At 30.0% G+C, this 18,999-nt stretch overlaps 1 protein-coding gene and 1 long non-coding RNA gene across 2 annotated transcripts; one reads left to right on the top strand and one right to left on the bottom strand.

The window, feature by feature from the left end:
• Positions 1-1,421: 1,421 nt before the first annotated feature.
• LOC130981541 (heavy metal-associated isoprenylated plant protein 39-like) lies at positions 1,422-18,080 on the bottom strand. Its single transcript, XM_057905126.1, has 3 exons — positions 17,882-18,080; positions 17,444-17,519; positions 1,422-1,690 (listed from the first exon to the last, which is right to left on the bottom strand). The coding sequence occupies exons 1-3, from the start codon at positions 17,885-17,887 to the stop codon at positions 1,422-1,424; spliced, it is 351 nt and encodes a 116-aa protein (XP_057761109.1). The 5' UTR covers positions 17,888-18,080.
• On the top strand, positions 2,767-13,889 carry LOC130980017 (uncharacterized). The gene is made up of 7 exons (XR_009086852.1): positions 2,767-3,081; positions 3,202-3,284; positions 3,778-3,880; positions 4,635-4,788; positions 4,917-5,013; positions 5,612-5,719; positions 7,078-13,889. It is a non-coding gene; the product is annotated as an uncharacterized LOC130980017 (long non-coding RNA).
• Positions 18,081-18,999: the final 919 nt, after the last annotated feature.

Raw genomic sequence — 18,999 nt, 5'->3', positions numbered from 1 at the left:
ATTAAAATTAAATTAAATCCGTATAATATATTTGGTATAATATATACAAAATTAAATTATGTCTTAGTATTTTATTTGATTCAAGATAAGTATAAAAATAAAATAAAAAAAATTTACTAAAATACTCTTATCTATTTAAAAGAATATTATTAAAATTTTAATTTTCGTCTTCACTCAATTTCTTGAATTCTGACTTTTTAAAAGTATTGAAAAAAGTAAAAAATTGAAATTTTGTATTTTGAGAATAAAATCATTACCAAATACAATACTAAATCACAATCTCATAATTCAAATTTCAGTATCTAAAAATAAATACATAATGTTCTGTTTTTTTTTATTATTCTATTTTCTTTTTCAAAAATTTTAATTTGGAGATATGCTATTTGAACAGTTTAATGTGTGATTTGAGAGGAAAATAATATACAGATCCCAATAAATAAAACATTGAAAAAAAATTAAACAAATAATAATGATATACAAATTTTAGAGAAAGCTGAGATATTTCATATTTGTGGATTTACTGAATGATAATGTGTGCATTGAATTAATTACCTTTTGATACATGAGACTGCTGCCTTATATAGGAGGAAGCAGAGCGCCTTACACAATGATAAAATATTAGACTCTGAAGTCTGAACAGATCACTAACTAAAAATAGTTATATTACTAACAAAACTTACTATAAATAGAAAGCTAAACTAACTATCTATATAACTAACTGAACCTGTATATCACTTATTCTATCAAGTTTCAAGGGTACTATTAACAGATAATTTCCCTTTTTCTTCCTAATATTATTAATAGAAGTAGATAGTGGTAACTGCGTTTGCAATAGCAGCAATTTGAAAGAAATAAAATAAAAAATCCTCTATCAACCACTCGTTCAATTCCTCTGAAATAATTATACAAGAAACATTATTAAGAGTCTTAATTCATTTTTATAATCATTTTCTTAATTTTTAAATAAAAAATTAAATTTGTATTTTTAAAAACTTCTAAAAAATATATAAATTTATTTATTTAATATTAAGAAAATGAAATAAAACCCTGAATCATTATTCGTGAATGTCGGTTGCAATAGTCACTGACATATATTTTAGTATTGATTCCAAACTATATAGTAACAGCAATATAAGACCATCTATCTAACTGTTTTCCCATTGAGTTAATAACAACATTGCAATCAAGGAAATTACCTTTCACTCCATTGTTGACACACACTATGATGTGTTTGGTTTATGATTTTTTTTAGAATTTTATAAAAAAAAGGTAAAATAATAAAAATATATTTTTCTATTTTCAACTTCTATTTCTTTATTCACAAAATTCTAAAAAAAAATATTTAAAAAAGTATACGAATCAAAACGTACTCTTAGTGTCTCGTATTTTATTTGATCCATTTGTCTATGATATTACAGAACTTAGCAAATGACACATGAATTAGGATTCTCCTCCATACTTGAAACATAATAAGGTGCTCTGGCTTGATAATAATGAAGAGGATAGGTTTCAAAAACTTTGATAGCAGGTTCTTCTGATGATGCCTTCTTTTCTTCCTCTTTGGCTGGTCCAACAGAAACTATCTCTGTGTGACAACATTTTCGTAATTTCCCTGCTACATGTACTGGATCAATGTCCCCTGTTAAGGTTAATTTCTTCTCTGCCATATCCATTGACACTGAAGCAACTCCTACAAAATTGTAATAATAACAACTTAATAAGTTAAAATAATTGAAATAAAGTAAAAATCAATTTGTTCTTCAAGCTAGCTAGCTAATTATGTATGTCCATAAATGAAACTAGTGTGTTCCCCGCGCTTCGCGCGGCTTATCCCATAATCTTGTTTTTTTTTAGTTTGTTATTCAATATAATATACACATAAAAGTTTATATATAAATAATACATTTTATTTGCTTTTTAGGAGTTATTTTAAATAACGTATAATTTATATATTATTTTATTATGTTTTATTAAGTTATTAATTGTTGTTTTGTTATATTTATGTAAAATCATTATATATAAAAAATTGTATATGAGAAATAGATTGATTAATATTTATCTATGAATTAAAATTTTTATCTTTAACATAAAATTAATCATTTTCAAAGTTTAAAATTTTTAAATTATCTAATCTTATCCTGTTAAATCAAATTTATTTTTTACCTTTTAAAATATATTATATTTCTGAAAATTTTATCTAATATCATAAATTACAATTATGATAAATTTTTAAGATTTTAATTATAATCAATAAATTTAAGGTAAGAATCCATATATTAAATATTTTACGGTGTTATATTGAACATAAATTACGTTGTTTTATCTATTTAATATTATAAGATTTAGTTTATTTTATTTAGTTATTCTTTTGGTACTTAGAACTTAGAACACACATATTTTTATAATAGAGATTTGTGGAGACGTGATTAGTGTAAAACTTAAAAGTTATATATATATATATATATATATATATATATATATTAGTATATACTATTAATAAGTAGTTAATAGAGCATGTGTAAGACTGTAACAAAAATCATCAATATACATCAATGACCAAGGAAAATTGTAATATAAAAACTATAATTACGAATTTGGTATATTTAATAATATTAGATAAGTAAAAGTTTCTGGTATTTGAATGTATAAGGATATGATTAATTGAATTTTGATTAATCACCTTTTTATTAGAAATAAAAAAATTTATAATCAAAAGTAAAAAAAAATGGGTGAAGTTAGAATTAAATAATGTTGTATTTATTTGAAGCAAACACTTGTCCTTATGATGTATCTTAAATGTTTACAGCTGTTAGTTGAAGAAGGTTCACCCACCTTTTTATTGAAATCCACTAACTTTTGATAAGAAGCATTCCTTCATAATTAATTATCCTACCTACTACATCCATCAAGAGAAACAAAAAGGCATAGAAAGATGTTTGGTTTTTTCAGAAACAAAAAGGCTAAAATATTCCTTTAAATGAAGTCTCCGCCTCTTTGGTTTTTTCAGCTACTGACTATTTTCTTCGAGTAGAAGCTTTGTTGGCTCAGAAGATGTTTAAAGAGTTCGAATTTGGGCAAAAGGTAAACTAATAAAGTTGTGTAAATGAAGTTTTGCGTAAAAATGATATTATTATTCTCTATACATTTGTATAGTTTATTCAAAGTATTAATCCCCTTTCTTTTAATTTCCTGAATCAATAGATGCATCGGAGCTTCTATTTTAAAATGGGTTGAAAAAGTAGATGCATGGAGCTTCTATTTTAATATGGGTTAGCTTTTCAGAAGTAATTCAAGCTTGTATTATTTTGTTTTTTTTTTAATTTATAAATTTATTTAATTTGTGCTTAATTTTTTTTCTATTTTTGTTGATTATCTATTGATCGTACTTTTTATTTGTTATATATATCTATTTTTTTTAGAACTGATGATAAGTTTATATTTTGGTTTAATTTACGGTAAATTTAATTTGAAACGGATACCATTATTTGATCTATGCATGCAACTATAAAACGGATTCCCTTTAAATATTTATGGGGAAAAAAAATTTATCTTTATGATAGTATGATGCTCAATATTAAATTGTGAGTATAAGTAGATTGTACATAGATACCGTGAATATTTAGATAGTATGAATAATTTCAGAAATCTTTTAAAAGTAATATTAAATCACCGTAGAAAGTAAATATAGTTAATATAATTAGTAATCTCTATACCAAGTTGATTAATCTTATTCTGGTTCTGCTAATAAATGACTAATTAATGGTTTGGATTTAGCAGGTTTGTGAAGTTGCAGCTTTCTTTGAAGTTATATGAAGTTGCAGAAAAATAGAAACCTTTTTAAAGAAAGAAAACTGCAATTATATTTCATCTCCATAATGAGGTTCATTACTTTACTTGTAATATTTATTACTTGATCTGAATGGAAACTTTGATGTGGCTAAAGTTCTAAGATAAGAGTCTCAATGAGAGTTCTTAATGACTTAAAACATTAGTTTCTGGCGGAATAACTGATGTACCTCAAGGTATGTTGTAGAAATACAAATATACATATACAATTATTGAGACATTTTTTCTTTGAATTTTAGGCTAAGAGTATGGATGATGTTTGGGGAGAAACAGTTGGTTTCGATGGCCAATTGTGGCTTTTGTGTCGTATATTTTTGAAATTTCAGGTTTCCGTCCTCTTTAGATTTACTTTTGAAGTTCACAGCGTTGATTATGAGCAATATATATATTTTGAACACCGTACTGTGGCTAAAAAGTTGCTCTCTTTTTTCTTTGTTTTGCATTTTCTGTCTGTATCCACTCTATTTTTGTGGCGAAGATATTCTTTTAGGATTTATGAGTGAAGTTTGCAAATGGATGATTGGAATAATCTGTGAATTGTAATGTTACAACTGTTTGGGAATTTGATCGCTTATTTTTTTTTTTTGCATCACTATTTATAATTGTAGCATCTTGTGATTTTGTATTATCCGTATGACAATATTTGTTTTAGCCTATGCTTGCCAAATTCTTAAATATTTTTGTGTGCATTAATCTGTGCATACTCTCAGTATGTAAGCATCTCTATTTCAAGATTCCAAAATGAACACTCTATAATATGAATTTAAAAGAGTTTTCGTTGATGTCAGAATACTGACGGTAGTGTGGCTATTGAAAGTTCAAAGGCTGCTGATGAAGCTGCTGAAATTGTTCGTAGTGAAATTATTCTGGCATCAAAGGTTCACTGCATAGTATTCACTGAATGAATTGCACAGACTTGATATTGGCACTACCATGGAAGAGGTACTGATCATAGCTTCTCCTTGATATCATGTATAATGAAATTGGAATGGCAATATCATTTCATAGGCTAATGATCTTTTTCTCTATGTATGTTCTTGGTTTTAAACATTTGTTTTCTTTTGTGCCAGTTGTAAGAATGTTTCCATAAAGGTTCTCTCATGAGCAGGGGTGCGCTCAATAACATTTCATCCAGATGGAAGAATTGGACATGAAGATGCCTTAAAGGTAAAGGATTGTAAAAGATAATATAATATAGCACTTGAATAAGGATAAAAAGAGTCATTTAAAAGTGTCAAAATGATATATTGTTGGTGTATTCATGGGAGACTGTTAAGCTATTATTTTCAGTGGCAATTTTATGAGTTTTTAGGTACCAAATTTTTTATTTTCAATAGAAATTTGAGAAATTAATATGTATTTATTAACTACTATATAAAATTAATAAACAATTTGAATTGAATTTTGAAATAATATTTTTTAAAATAATATGACATGTAGAGAAGAAAGGATAAAAATATTTGAATGTTATATCATTTTATTTTGACTAATTGGATCCAACACTAAAATAATATTTTTTGTTTTGCTCCAATAAAAAAATGGAAGTTTGAACTTATATTTCAGTAATAAGCTTCAATGTATAGTTATATGCATATCATTCTGGACTTATTTCAAAGTGCTAACACGGACAAATTGAGAGAGATTTGAGCCTTTATACTAAATCCAATAACTATGAGGTCGTGAATATTATATGCGCCACTTTTAATATGCTTATTTTTTTATTATTTATAGTGAAAATCTGTTATGGCGCTTGGTAATTTTGCAGGGACTTTTCATATTTTTCTGATTAGAGGACTTGCGAGAGATAATAAAATCTAAGAAGATAGTGTTCTGGAGGCTGAAGTTGAGATGTTCAAGAAGATTTAAGATCAAAGTGAGTGATTTGTATATTTATCCAAAAGTTTTAGATGTTTTGGACATTGATTTTATATGTTATTTTGAACTTTGCATTAAGCCTTTATGTTAAAAGCTTTGTATCTTGATCTTTGGTTAGGGTATCAATTTTGCTTTTTTATTGGTGCCTATTATATCAACAGGGTGTACCTTTCATGGGTTTTCTATTATATTTTATTTAATTTTCAATATTTTTTGTGTATATTTTCTTTGTTACAATTTTGGATTTCTATGTTTTTCATTTTGGGCCTGACTATGTTAAGTGTTAGGAATGCTATAAAGCACATTTGCTTTAATTTTAATTTTTTTTATGATTTTTCTAGTGTTCTTTTGATAACTTCTGCTAAGCCGTGTTGATAGAGACTGAATTTTTAGATGCAGAATAGGATACTTAATGACAATCTTCTAATTAGTCTTCAATTTATTACTCAGTTGAGGAAATGAAAACTTCAAAAAATGAGTTGTCCTATATGCCATTTAATTTTCCTTTCATATGAATTTAATCATTGTGAAATATTCTTATTTCTTCTGATATGGTGAATTCTGCCCGTTTGTATATTTTTAATTTCAATAAGAATTTACAAATGGTAGTTAATTTGTTTGAAATCCTAAAAAGATTCTTCTACTTCTTAAATTTAGTGAGCATTTCTTAAATTTAGTGTGCAATTTTTTCTGTATGAATCTGGTACTAATGGGAGAATAACAGGTTGGTTTAGCAAGATATTCTTTTTTCACATCTTTATTTAAAGAATATAATCTTTTATCATGTTTTAGCAAGATGTTCCAATAAGAATATACGCTTAATTATATTTCTTGCATTTTGTTGTTGTTTTGGTTCTTGCATTTTGTTGTTGTTTTGGGCCTTAGGCTCTTTAATTTGATGTATGAGTAGACTTAATTTACAATGATGAAAAACTTCTGTTCGTGATATTCATTAGGTTTTTTTCTTTTCTTAATGTCAATCCTTTTGGTCTCAAAATATTCAGTGGCTTAAAATTTATATATATTGCAAAATCACAATCTAGGCAACTATCTAGGCTGACAACGTTCAAGTTTCCCATTGTTCACTTACCTAAGAATAAGGATAATATTTTCCTTATAGTGATTTTGATGATTTGATATTATTTATGTTTATCTTTGTTATCTTTCAAGTACAAATATATTCATTTAACATTAGAAATCAAAATTATTGGTTACTGTAGTTTATTGCTTTTGCAAGTTTATTGGTTACAATGTTGCTATTGTTGCTAATCAATGTTGCTAATCAATGATTTGTGACTCAGGGATCGGACAAAGAAAATATTTAAATGTAATTCTGATATGAATTTATTTTTCAAGTTTCTAGATTTGATTATAAGCTGGTTTTTTAATTACTGAAGACTGAAGTATCTTGTTGGGAGCAACCTTTGTGATGGATGACACAGATTGAGGTTAGTTTAACCTATTTAGTTTTTTATTTTGTTGTGTTATATCTCTTTTGTGATGATAATTGAGTTTAGGGTGTTATCCTTATTATCGAGTAAATATTAATTATAATTCATTTATCCTTTTTAGATATAAGACATATAATCTAACATGTGCAACCTAGGCATAGTTTCATCCTCTTTAGTTTTCTAAACATGAAAGTTTTGAGGAATAATTGGATTTAAGGAAAATGCTGCTAATGGTCATACTAACAATATGTCGGACAAAATGGTATTAAGTACCTGATTTGTGCATGGAGATGATTCAAACTGATTAGTGTCTTGAAGAAACATTCTCTACCGCCAGACAAAGTGCTGAAGATCCATGATTCAGTTTGGTTACATTATTTCAAAAATAACTCACTCATTTTTATATCAAAGATCATTGTTGATGCATTCAGCAGACATTCCTGAAGACTTCTTTGAATACTACATTATCCGTCTCATTTTTTTTCTTCTCATCATGACTTAGTAGTATCTTAAGTCCTTCTTTGTTTGTGACTCTAGAAACTGCAACATATAGCTGACCATGCGTAAAAACAGGCTTTTTGAGTAAGAGTCCAACCTTTGACAATGATTGACCTTGACTTTTGTTTATAGTCATTGCATAAGATACCATTATAGGAAATTGTCTCCGTTGAAATTTGAATGGTATTCGATGATCGGATGGACTTAAAGTCATTCTTGGGATGAACACTCTTTGTTCTTTGTTTTTTCCTGTGCTGCTTTGTGCTTCTATGATGTGTTTTCCAAGCTTGGTAACAACTAAACGTGTACCATTGCACAATCCTGCCGAGTGATCAATGTTCCTAAGTAGCATTATAGGGGTTCCAACCTTTAATGTCAACTGATGGTTTGGAACACCTGAGCAATTGATTGTGTTCAGGAACTCAGGAGTGTGTATGGATGCCAGTAAATCATTATTAGACTCTATTGGGCATGCTTTATCAGAACTATAATAAGTATGTGCTTCAGTGGGATTTAAGCTCATCATGTAATTGTTTATTTCTTCCACAATTTGCAATGTTGGTGCAAGTATTGCTCGGTCTTTTATATGTTGATCAAGATTTTCCCCTGAAAATAGTTCTGGATAAGTTACCTTACAGATTGCCTCTATTGGGTCATCCCAGTTCTTTACCAGAATGTCATCTGGGATTTCAATTCTTTCACCTGAATCTCTAGGTGTACCATAACTTCCGTCACCAATACTTAGAATCCAATCAGCAAATTGCTTCAAGTCATGCGACCTTTCAGTGGAATCACCTACTCTCAATCTCATGTTTTTTGTGAGGGTCAACAACTGACAGCTATTCCAAATATACGATGAGTTTATTGTGGCATTAACGATTTCCTGCCTAGTTCCTTTTGGGATCACTGGTAGTATTTGTCGAAAATCACCTCCAAATACGACTGTCTTTCCTCCAAATGGCTCCATTTCACTGTTCACATTCTTAAATCTTAGAATGTCTCGCATCGTCCTGTCAAGAGCTTCAATGCAGTACCTATTTACCATAGGAGCCTCATCCCAAATTATTAGTTTTGTTTTTATCAACAATTCGGCCAAGGCGCTCCCCTGTCTTATATTGCATGTGGAGAATTCATCCAAATTGAGTGGAATTGCAAAACGTGAATGTGCTGTCCTGCCACCGGGTAATAGAAGTGATGCTATCCCACTTGATGCAACCGTGAGTACAATTTGTGATCGAGATCTCAATGCAGAAGCTAATGTTTGCCAAACAAAAGTTTTTCCAGTCCCACCATAACCATACAGGAAGAATACTCCACCTTTCCCACTCTGAACTGCCTCCATTATTTTTTCGTACACCATCATTTGCTCATCTGTCAGTTTTTGCAGATAAGTAATACGATTCGCGGCTAGTTGCCTTCTGTCATACCGCAGTTCATCACAAATTAACCTGTTAACACCATCTGCTATTAGTTGATGGTTCGAACATTGACTCATATCTGGTACTGGCATTGGTGGGTAGTCTCTAAGGCTCTTGTTGTAACTGTTTAGCATATTTTCAATTTGTATGAGTGTTAGCTCCTTCAACTCATCATCTGTAAGAACTAAATCTGCGTGCATAACAGGTCTCATCCAAATCAGTGTAATGTAATAACTCACCTATGTGTGGAAAAATTTCTCTCTGACTTGTATAAGGATTGTAATAGCCAAGCTGACCATATTAAGTATCTGATTTGACTTACAATTGATAACACAATTTTCCAGGACAGGACAATTTATTACAAATTAAAAATGTTAGTCTAATTAGCATAAGAGCCTTCTTTTTTAAGTTAGTGATATATTTGTCACAAATTCCTATCCCTTACCATCAATTGGTTATCCTTTTACTTTATTTTCCTATAAATTTATTGCAACTGTATTTTGATTAAACATTACACAATTATACAAATATACAGATTCATGAAAATTAATTCATTATTATATTGTGGTTGGTTGGAATAGCAAAACTGTTGTGATAAAATTTATTGATTAATTACAAAAATATCATTTTTTACCTATTGAGATAGCGAAAATATCTAATTATGATAAACATGAATTGAAGTAACAATTGATACCTGGATTATCAAGTAGTCTTCTCTGCCTATGAAGTATATCATCACATAGTAGAGTCCATGTTTTTTCCCATACATGTTCTGGTCTATCCATTGAATTAGAAAATAAAAGTGTAGTAAAGAGCTTTCTCAGATACGCTCCAGATCCCCAATGGCTAGCTTCTTCTATTGCATCAATATATTCCTTGTCATCATCTAGAAGACCACGTGCATAACATGCCTCTTTAAATGAGGAATAAACAACACCATCTACGGTTCTGATATCTTCATAGGAAGTTGGTCCCTTCACAAAATTAAGGAGTAGTCTGAGGTAGTAACTTTCACCCGAACCTGGAGGCACAAAGAAGATTCTTCCAATAACATTGTGTGTTTTTCGAGGCAACCACACCCTATCTTTTGCTTTCCATACAAATTTTGTAGGGAGTTCTGCATATGTCAATGACCTAGCTTCCATATAATCCCTATTTGCTTGAAACCATCCAATGAACATAGATTCCTTGACGGATGCTTGTTTCACCACATCATCTAAATTTTCATGGTCTTTAAATATCACATTTTGTTCATCGGGTAAGTGAAAACCTAATCTCACAACAGAAGGATCTCTATAATGGATGTTATACCCAAAAATTCTCCAGGCTGCTTCACATGGAGATATGTATCTACAATCATAATACATGCTCACTTCATCGTATTCATCCAACTCGGTGTTTGATGTAGCACTTTTATAGAATGAGGCTGTGACGCGGTCATGTCCTTTATTCACATATTTGAATAAATACTTTATTGACCTTGATTGGTTGCACCACTCAACATTTATATGAGCCCCATATCTCATAAGTAAGAGCCTGTTATGAGGGACCACATAACGGTTATCAAGGTCAATGCCAGACTTTTTAATTGTTCTTCCATCTTCCCTACGTCTATATACCGGATAACCTTCATCGTCGACGGTTGTGTTATCAACAAATTTCTTTGGGAAGTGACGAATGCATTTACCATCTTCCATACACGGTGAATCTTTCTTAACCAAACCACACGGGCCGTGCATCATGTGCTTTTCCACTGCTTCAAAGTAATCTGCATCTGTCTTCTTATCTGGTATCTCAGCTGATATAATTCTGTCAATGTCTTTTGCTGTTGGATATTTGTCATCCTTATGGAGAAATAGTAGTATATGTGCATGTGGCAATCCACGTTTTTGAATGTGATAATGCTTACTGGCTCAGGAAAGTTAGGTCGTTCCCAACCTATCCAGTAAATGACGCCATTGTCCACAACAGATTTGGGTCCAAGCTTCTGAACATTGCTTTCAAATGAACCTTTATGAGTCCACTCCCTTTCCACTGAACTATAAATACTCCAGGACATGGTGCTGTCAGAGTAGTGTCGCTTGTGTACATGCACAATGCGGTATTCCACACTATCTTCCAAATACCCAAAGGCATAAAGAGATACAACGTGGCAGCAGTGCTTGCTAGCTTCGTCTGGTGCAAAACGCCTCTTTCGGGTGAGGGGATTCCACATAAGTAGCCTAGAATTGAGACCCCCATGGAAATCCTCAAGCAAATGACTCCATGGTCGGAGCCTATGATTGAGTAGAAGCCATAATGGTTGATTTCTATCGGAACATTGAAATTAAACTGCCGCCCAGTATCAACTGAGGCTCGAACAAACCACATTGAGTTTTGATCACTTGGGGGGGACCCAATTCCAACAATGATGCTTCGGTCTCTGTCTTTGGTTTCCTTATAGTTTTGCTTGATAAATAAGTTGGTGCATAGTCTAGAATTCCAAGCTTTACTCAGACTTCTGCACTTTCCTACTGTCTTTGGATCTGTTTTCACAAAGATTTTTAAGATAATATCATCACTCAGGAATGGAAGATCGCATCTCTTTGGTGGGATATCACTCATTGTGGCTGTAAAGGGGTTGAACGTTTGGCTAATGGGGTTTAGTGACTTAGAGGAATGGTCACTCAATTGGAATACCACACAACAGTTTACTCTAACCTATTTATATAATTAGCTTATATGGTGTGAATGTGCAGAATTGTTTAATCCTTCTATAAGGACGTGGGTGTGGTTACTTTAAAAAAATAATTTTTTATTGCAAGGCAAAAGAGCTATATAAAACATCTATTAATATGAGTAATGTATTTTAATTTAGGGGATATATGGTAAAATATGTTGGAATCCCACTCAAGCAGAAACATAATTATTATTGGTTTTTCTAACATTATTCCTTAAGAGAAAACTCAGCCCACCAAGTTGTCCTTTTTAAGTAATGTTTTTTGAAGGTGCTAGATCCATAGTTATGTCATTAGCAGATATCTTTTCTCAATATATGGAGTATTAGTAGTGCTTAATACTTAACAACTTGGTTTAGCATAATCTTTTAATTATAATCTATATGATTATAGCATAGCAGTTCTGTTAATATGATATCCACCACCATAGTTGGGATATTTCAAGAAGTGTGCTACTAATGGAATTGATAAAGCAATTAAGTGAACCATGAACTAATGAATCTTCTGTTGTTATAATCAATGTTCTATAGTTCAACAGACCAATAAAATGTGATTGTAACTAAAAATATAGGTGACTTAGTATCTTCACAAATAAACCGCTACTGTAATCCACCTTAATAAATTATTAGTTGAAATATGATATAAGTATAGCCTGATATCTCTTTAATTTTTAAGAAATTCTTTGATGAAAGCAATTCTGAAAATAATGTTCCAACCTTTTGTGATAAGATCTTACTTGATATGATTTGCCTAGGGATAAACTAAACGTATTAAACGGTTGTGTATTTGCAAGGGTTTAGGGTTTTTATCCATAAAAAACTTATATTGACCAATGGTCACTCACAATTGATTATTATTTAGGCATAACTCCTTTATGCTAAACTGCTTTATCCTATGACTCCTTTTCCAGCACATGTTTTCACTAATTAGTATAAGGTTCTGTATGCAGCTATACTTTCATATATTTAGGAATTCCTGCAAAGATTTATAAAATCAACAGATCACACCATTGTGAACCTTCTTATTCTCGATGTTAGAAAACAGAACACGACATGATTTTGGAAAAAAAAAATATTTCTGGGAAAATGGAGTCTACTATTAGTTAAATTTTATTCAGCAATATAGTCATGCAGATCATTTTATATCAGACATGCATTAGGTCCAGCAATTAAAATTCATTTGGTATGTATACAGTCATGCAAATCAATTTATACCAGACATGCACCAGGCCCTATATGGGTGGATTTCAAGTATGAAATAGAAGCCAGCAAATAAAATTCATTTGACATTTATACAGTCATGCAGATCAATTTATATCATACATGCTGTTGTAATCCACTCTAATAAATTATTAGTTGAAATATCATATAAGTATAGCCTAAGTTTCATTTTTATTTTAAGAAAATTTTTTATGAAAGTAATTCTCGAAATAAGGTTCAAACCTTTTTTGTCCAGCAGTTACTTGATATGATTTGCTTAGGATAAACCTCCTTAAACGGTTGTATATTTGCATTGATGCGAGTTTTTATCCACACATACCTTGTATTGACCAATGGTCACTCACAATTGATTATTATTTAGGAATAACTGCTTTATTCAAAATTGCTTTATCCTTTGACTCTATTCTCAGCACACGTTTTTATTAATAAGGTATGTGTCATCATCTCCAATGACACATAGCTCTGTGAACCCATCATGTGAGCAGTTTATCTGTTGGTCATTAGCATAGATACCTGCACTTTTGGACACGTACCTAACTGGGAATTCAAAAGCTAAATCACAATTTTTTTTATATAGCCCTGACCTAGCAAATGGTTTCATTTTAAAGTGCCTTAGCTGAATATGGTGTAACATGGTATTGTTTATCTTGTTTAGTAGATTTTTCTTTGTTGTATATTCAAGTTCTGCTGCCTATAAAGCATATGAGTTGCAGCAACCACAACTGGTTTTCTTTAAGGAAAAATTTTTAACTTGTACTTTTCTAAAAAAATTGTACTTCCTAAACCTATGATGCAGCTCAACTATTTTTTAACACCAAGACTTAAACCATAAAGCATTTTAGATATAACCCTAAGTACTAAGACTTAAACCCTAAACACTTTTCTTAATACATTTATTACTTATATAATATTTTTATCCAATATTATAAGTTATTTCTTTTATAAAATGTCAATAATAAAATCAATTCCTAAGGTAAACAGTAATATATAAACTGCCATTACATACTTGACGGATTTAGTGCCTTTCTTTAAGTGGGTTTTTACGAATTTCAATCTAAAAAAATATAATTAATTTAATTTGGAATAATCACAACCTTATATATAAAAAGGAACTATTATATATTAATAGATATATAATCGTAAACTGAAAACTACTTTATTTTTTATTATTACTATATTTAGACGTAATTTAATTTGGAATAATCATAACTTTATTTATAATTCAATCCTAATTGTGTTGTACATTGGGTCTCAGTGCCTTCTTCATTCAGATTAGCAAGGTTTTGATTTTCGCATTGAAATGTGTAATTTTATTTGAATCTTCAAATGTCAGAGGACTAACATGGAGCTATGAACCTGATGCAGTACAAAGTTAGCTTCATAGATTTGGAGAAAACTTTTAGCTTCATAGATTTGAGGAAAATTTCTAATTCCTCATAACGTACACAGTTGATCTCCCTATCCAATGGTATATAGATTCAGATCATTCACTATTTAGGAAAATGTCTGTGTGCAGCGGGATCTTGATAGGCATTCCGTACTATTGGACTTAGTCAAACTTTAACAAATTTGTTCCCTAGCTTTTGAAATTTGGTGATTATCAATCCTATCGATGGCTTGTCATATGTATTGAGAACACGCTAACTAAAGTCAATAATAAAATCAGTTGCATCAAAAAAATGGTAATACTTAAAGTGCGATTATATACATGATGTATTTAGTAAGTTTCTTTAAGTGGGTTCTACGAATTTTAATCTTCACAGGTATAACTAATTTAATATGGCTAATCAATCCTTTAAATAAAAAAGTAATATTTTTATTAAAAATTTGTGGTATGTCGAACTATTTTTTCCATGGAAAAGATATTTTGTCGTACATGGGGTGTCGCTATATTCTTCATTGTCATTAGCCATGTTTTGATTTCGGAATTGAAAAAGAAAATATAATTGGCATGAAACATGTAGCAGGACTAACATCGAGATATGAACTTGATGAAGTTCAAAGTTAGCTTCATAGATTTAGGAAAAATTTCTAATATCTCATAACGAACTAAATTGATCTCCCTATCCAAAGTTCTATGCATGCATCCCATTCACTATTTAGGAAAGGTTTTGTGTGCAGCTATACTTTCATATGTTTAGGAATTCCTGACTATTGGACTTGGTCAATGTTGAACAAATGTCTTCCCCAGAGTTTGAAGATTGATGATTATCAATTTTATCGATGCCTTGTCATATGTGGATTCGTAGAATACTTGATTGCTTTCTATAAATTATTACCTGACTAAAACAAAAGTCAATTGTATGGATATGCAAATTTGAAGTTAAATAGTTATGACTATTTTATTAGTATACAAAAAAAAGCTAAGTGGCTAGTGTATATGCTGACAAATATATAATAAAGTAATAAAGTTAGATGAATAGCTATCATTATTGTAATGGAACATCTACATCCAATGTTACTTTGTTTGAATCATTAGGACATGTAGATAACAATATAAGGTTTTATCTACTACACGACAAATATATCACAAATTATTTAAGGTTTTATTAAGATAGATATCAAATGGTATAAGCTAATTATATTAATTAAGTAACTGAATTACGTTAATTATAATTGATGAGTCCAAATTTGTTGGCTAATCACCAGGATTGATTAATTCAATTTAAATTTGGTCCACCCCATGACAGTATTAATTTTTATGACATCAATTAGCCTTCCCTTTTTATCAGGTATGACGAAGGCACTGGAGTTTTTCTTTTAATTCACCTAAACGGAAGCCATGCATTAAGTAAGTTCTACCAAATTAGTTGCATATTTAAACTAATACTATACTTATTGCACTAATGTTACATGTAGTGACTATCTATTTGTGTTTCCTCCTATTCATTTACACATCAAATGCACTCCACCTATGAATAACGTCAATACTTTTATACGGATAGGTTGAAATATAGATGAAACTTCAAAACTTTCATGGGTCTACTTCTTAGGCAATTTGCAGTGAGTATCCTGCAAAGATTTATAAAGTCAACAGATCACACCATTGTGAACTTTCTTATTCTCGATGTTAGAAAACAAAACACGGCATGATTTTGGAAAAAAATTATATTTCTGGGAAAATGGAGTCTACTACTATTCACTACAATTTGGGTTTATATAAATCTAATGAAGTTTTAACCTGTTAAAATTCATTCAGCATTTATATAGTCATGCAGATCATTTTATATCAGAAATCCATTAGGTCTAGCAATTAAAATTCATTTGGCATTTATATAGTCATGCAGATCAATTTATTTCAGACATGCATAAGCCGCTATATCTGTGATTTCAAGTATGAAATAGAAGCCTTGGTTATGGTAGTATGACGTCTGAATTTTATAAATCTATAGACATTGTTGATAATTTATACTTGCTATTAGTACCTTCCAAAGTCTTAATTCATGTGTTTAATCCATCACAATACATACTGCAATACTACCAAAAAACACAAATAACTTGTCCATGAAGACATACATTAGTACTCAAAATGCTAGCATATATAAATCAATACTGGTTATCACATATTACAATATTTCTAAAAGACCCAAATAACTTGTTCATTAAGGCATACATTAGTACTCAAAACGATAGCAAACTTAAATTAATACTGGTTGATATATTATATAACCAAAAGGCAACGCATCATGTGTAATTTCCCAACTATACTCAAATATTGATTAGGGTTAATTATCACATTCAATGGTCTGCATCTTTTGCCTCTTCTTGCCACCCTTTTGGCCTAACTTGTTAGTGGAGAGTTGGAAATCTTCTTCATTGTCAATGTTCAACGACACTGCATGTTTTACCCCATTGAGAGCTCTCCTAGTTGGGGTCTTGCACTTGAGGCTTGTGACAGAATCCTCCACAACATCCTGTGGAATACATACGTGTATATTGGGTTAGTTGACAATAAACTAATTATCCATAGATGTCCTTCATATGTTTAATGTAAAACTTTAAATACACACCACAGAGCACTGAGAATTATTATCAGACTTGAGATTAGCCACAGTTGCTGAAACATCCATTGAATTGCTGATCCCATTCTCCTACAGAAAGGCACACAATAATCCTTCTTAGATATTATAGCCAGTTTCTGACTTGAATGTTTATTAGTTTATACAGCAATAGATATAGAAGATACATACAGTTAACACGTCAGAAGTATATGTGCATGTGGCAATCCACGTTTTTATAAAGTTATTCAATTATATTTGTTCATTTGGATAATTATTCATGCAGTGAATGTAAAAAATTATTTTTGCTTGCATAGCATTACATAATTAGATCCACTTGTAAAGCTGTTTCATATTGACAGTGCATTAAAATTAAATATATTAATTAGTCAATAATAAGTTGAAATAATGATTGAATACCTTGGATGCCAGAGACTGCCTTCATAGCTTTTTGCTTGGCTTTGTCACCGTTTATGTCTAACTTGAACACTGCTTTCTGTTAATTAATAGAACAAATCAAATTAATAATAGCTCTTAGTTTTAAGCTTTATATAAGCCAAAATAAATCTAAGCATGTTATTATCATATACAAAAAAAAAAAAAGGTCCTGATGCATGGAAACAAAGCAAATTAATTAATTAATTCAGTTAAAGATAGTATACTTAGATTATTGGTTAAAAAAAATTATTTTTTCATTCAAAATTTTTTTAGTATTCTTAATTTATATTCTTAAAACACTTGTACAAAAGATCCTAATTAAAACTCAAGTTGCACTGATTAGGTGATGAAAAATGGAGACATAACATGCTAGATTATATTGGTTAAAGATTGATGATGCACAATATAATTCTAACAAACCTTCATTACTATCTTGTGATGAGTTTGATGATTTGTAAGAGTTTAAAGCAAGATTATTGAAATGAAATTTCAAAGGGTGAAAGGAAGCTATAGGCTAATTAAAATAAGATGAGCTTGGGGAACTTGATGAAGTAACGGTCGTACTAGTGTATATTAGATGAGATATGGTGTGTTAATTTAGTTGAAGGGTGGTGAAGAACGAACCTCTTAAATAGTGTGAATTGCCCTGTACTATAGGTACTATAGCTAGGTAGGATTATTAGGAAAGTGATGAGAAGCCAATGATGAAGAAGTCAAGTCAACCCCCAAGTCAAGAGACAAACAATAATAAATTGATATTATTGTAGCCTCTTTATTAGTCTTTATACTACTATTTTTTCGTGGATGGATCCTTTCTGTTGGGAACTTTCTAGCAAGCTACCTGACTAGTAATTATATATATATTATAATAAAAATTAATAGTTAAAATTACTAAAATATCAATATTTTTAAAATACTTATCTAATATCTTAATGACTTTGTTGCTTTTCATCACTATTGGCAAGAGTGTAATTACCAATTAAGTAGGTATAGGTAATTTAAAAATAGAGAGTTTAGTTAGTATTTTTTTTTAAAGAGATATATTAATATTATTATTAGTAAAATATTTAAATTTGTTATTTTAATAAATAGACAGCAATGTATTAAAATTTTAAATTTTAAATTTTTTATCATTTTTTAATGGATCATTTTAATAATTTTAAGATACATGTTAACCAAATTTCTTAATAAATTTAATTGGTTGTGTGGTCCAATCAAAACTTAGATGTAATTATTATATGTTTAACTAACAAAAATTTTGAGACCCCGCATAGTGTATGCATCAATTTATTGGCCAGCAACAAATTCTTGAATGAATATCAGATTTGCAACGGATTAAACATTAGAGAATATTATAAGCGAAAAAAATTAACAAAAACCTTGAGATTAATAATACTTAATAATACTCTCAGTGATAAAGCATTTAATTATTGTTTCTATATACAAGTGTTTTTCCATACAAGTCATACAAGTTATTTATATTCATGCGTTTTTTACGATTTTCTTCTCACCTCTTTTTCTTCTTTTTTTTCTCTTTT

The sequence above is a fragment of the Arachis stenosperma genome, chromosome 5, assembly GCF_014773155.1.
Source record: "Arachis stenosperma cultivar V10309 chromosome 5, arast.V10309.gnm1.PFL2, whole genome shotgun sequence".
NCBI classification, from domain to species: Eukaryota; Viridiplantae; Streptophyta; class Magnoliopsida; order Fabales; family Fabaceae; genus Arachis; species Arachis stenosperma.
This window is presented reverse-complemented; position numbering and strand designations above follow the sequence as displayed.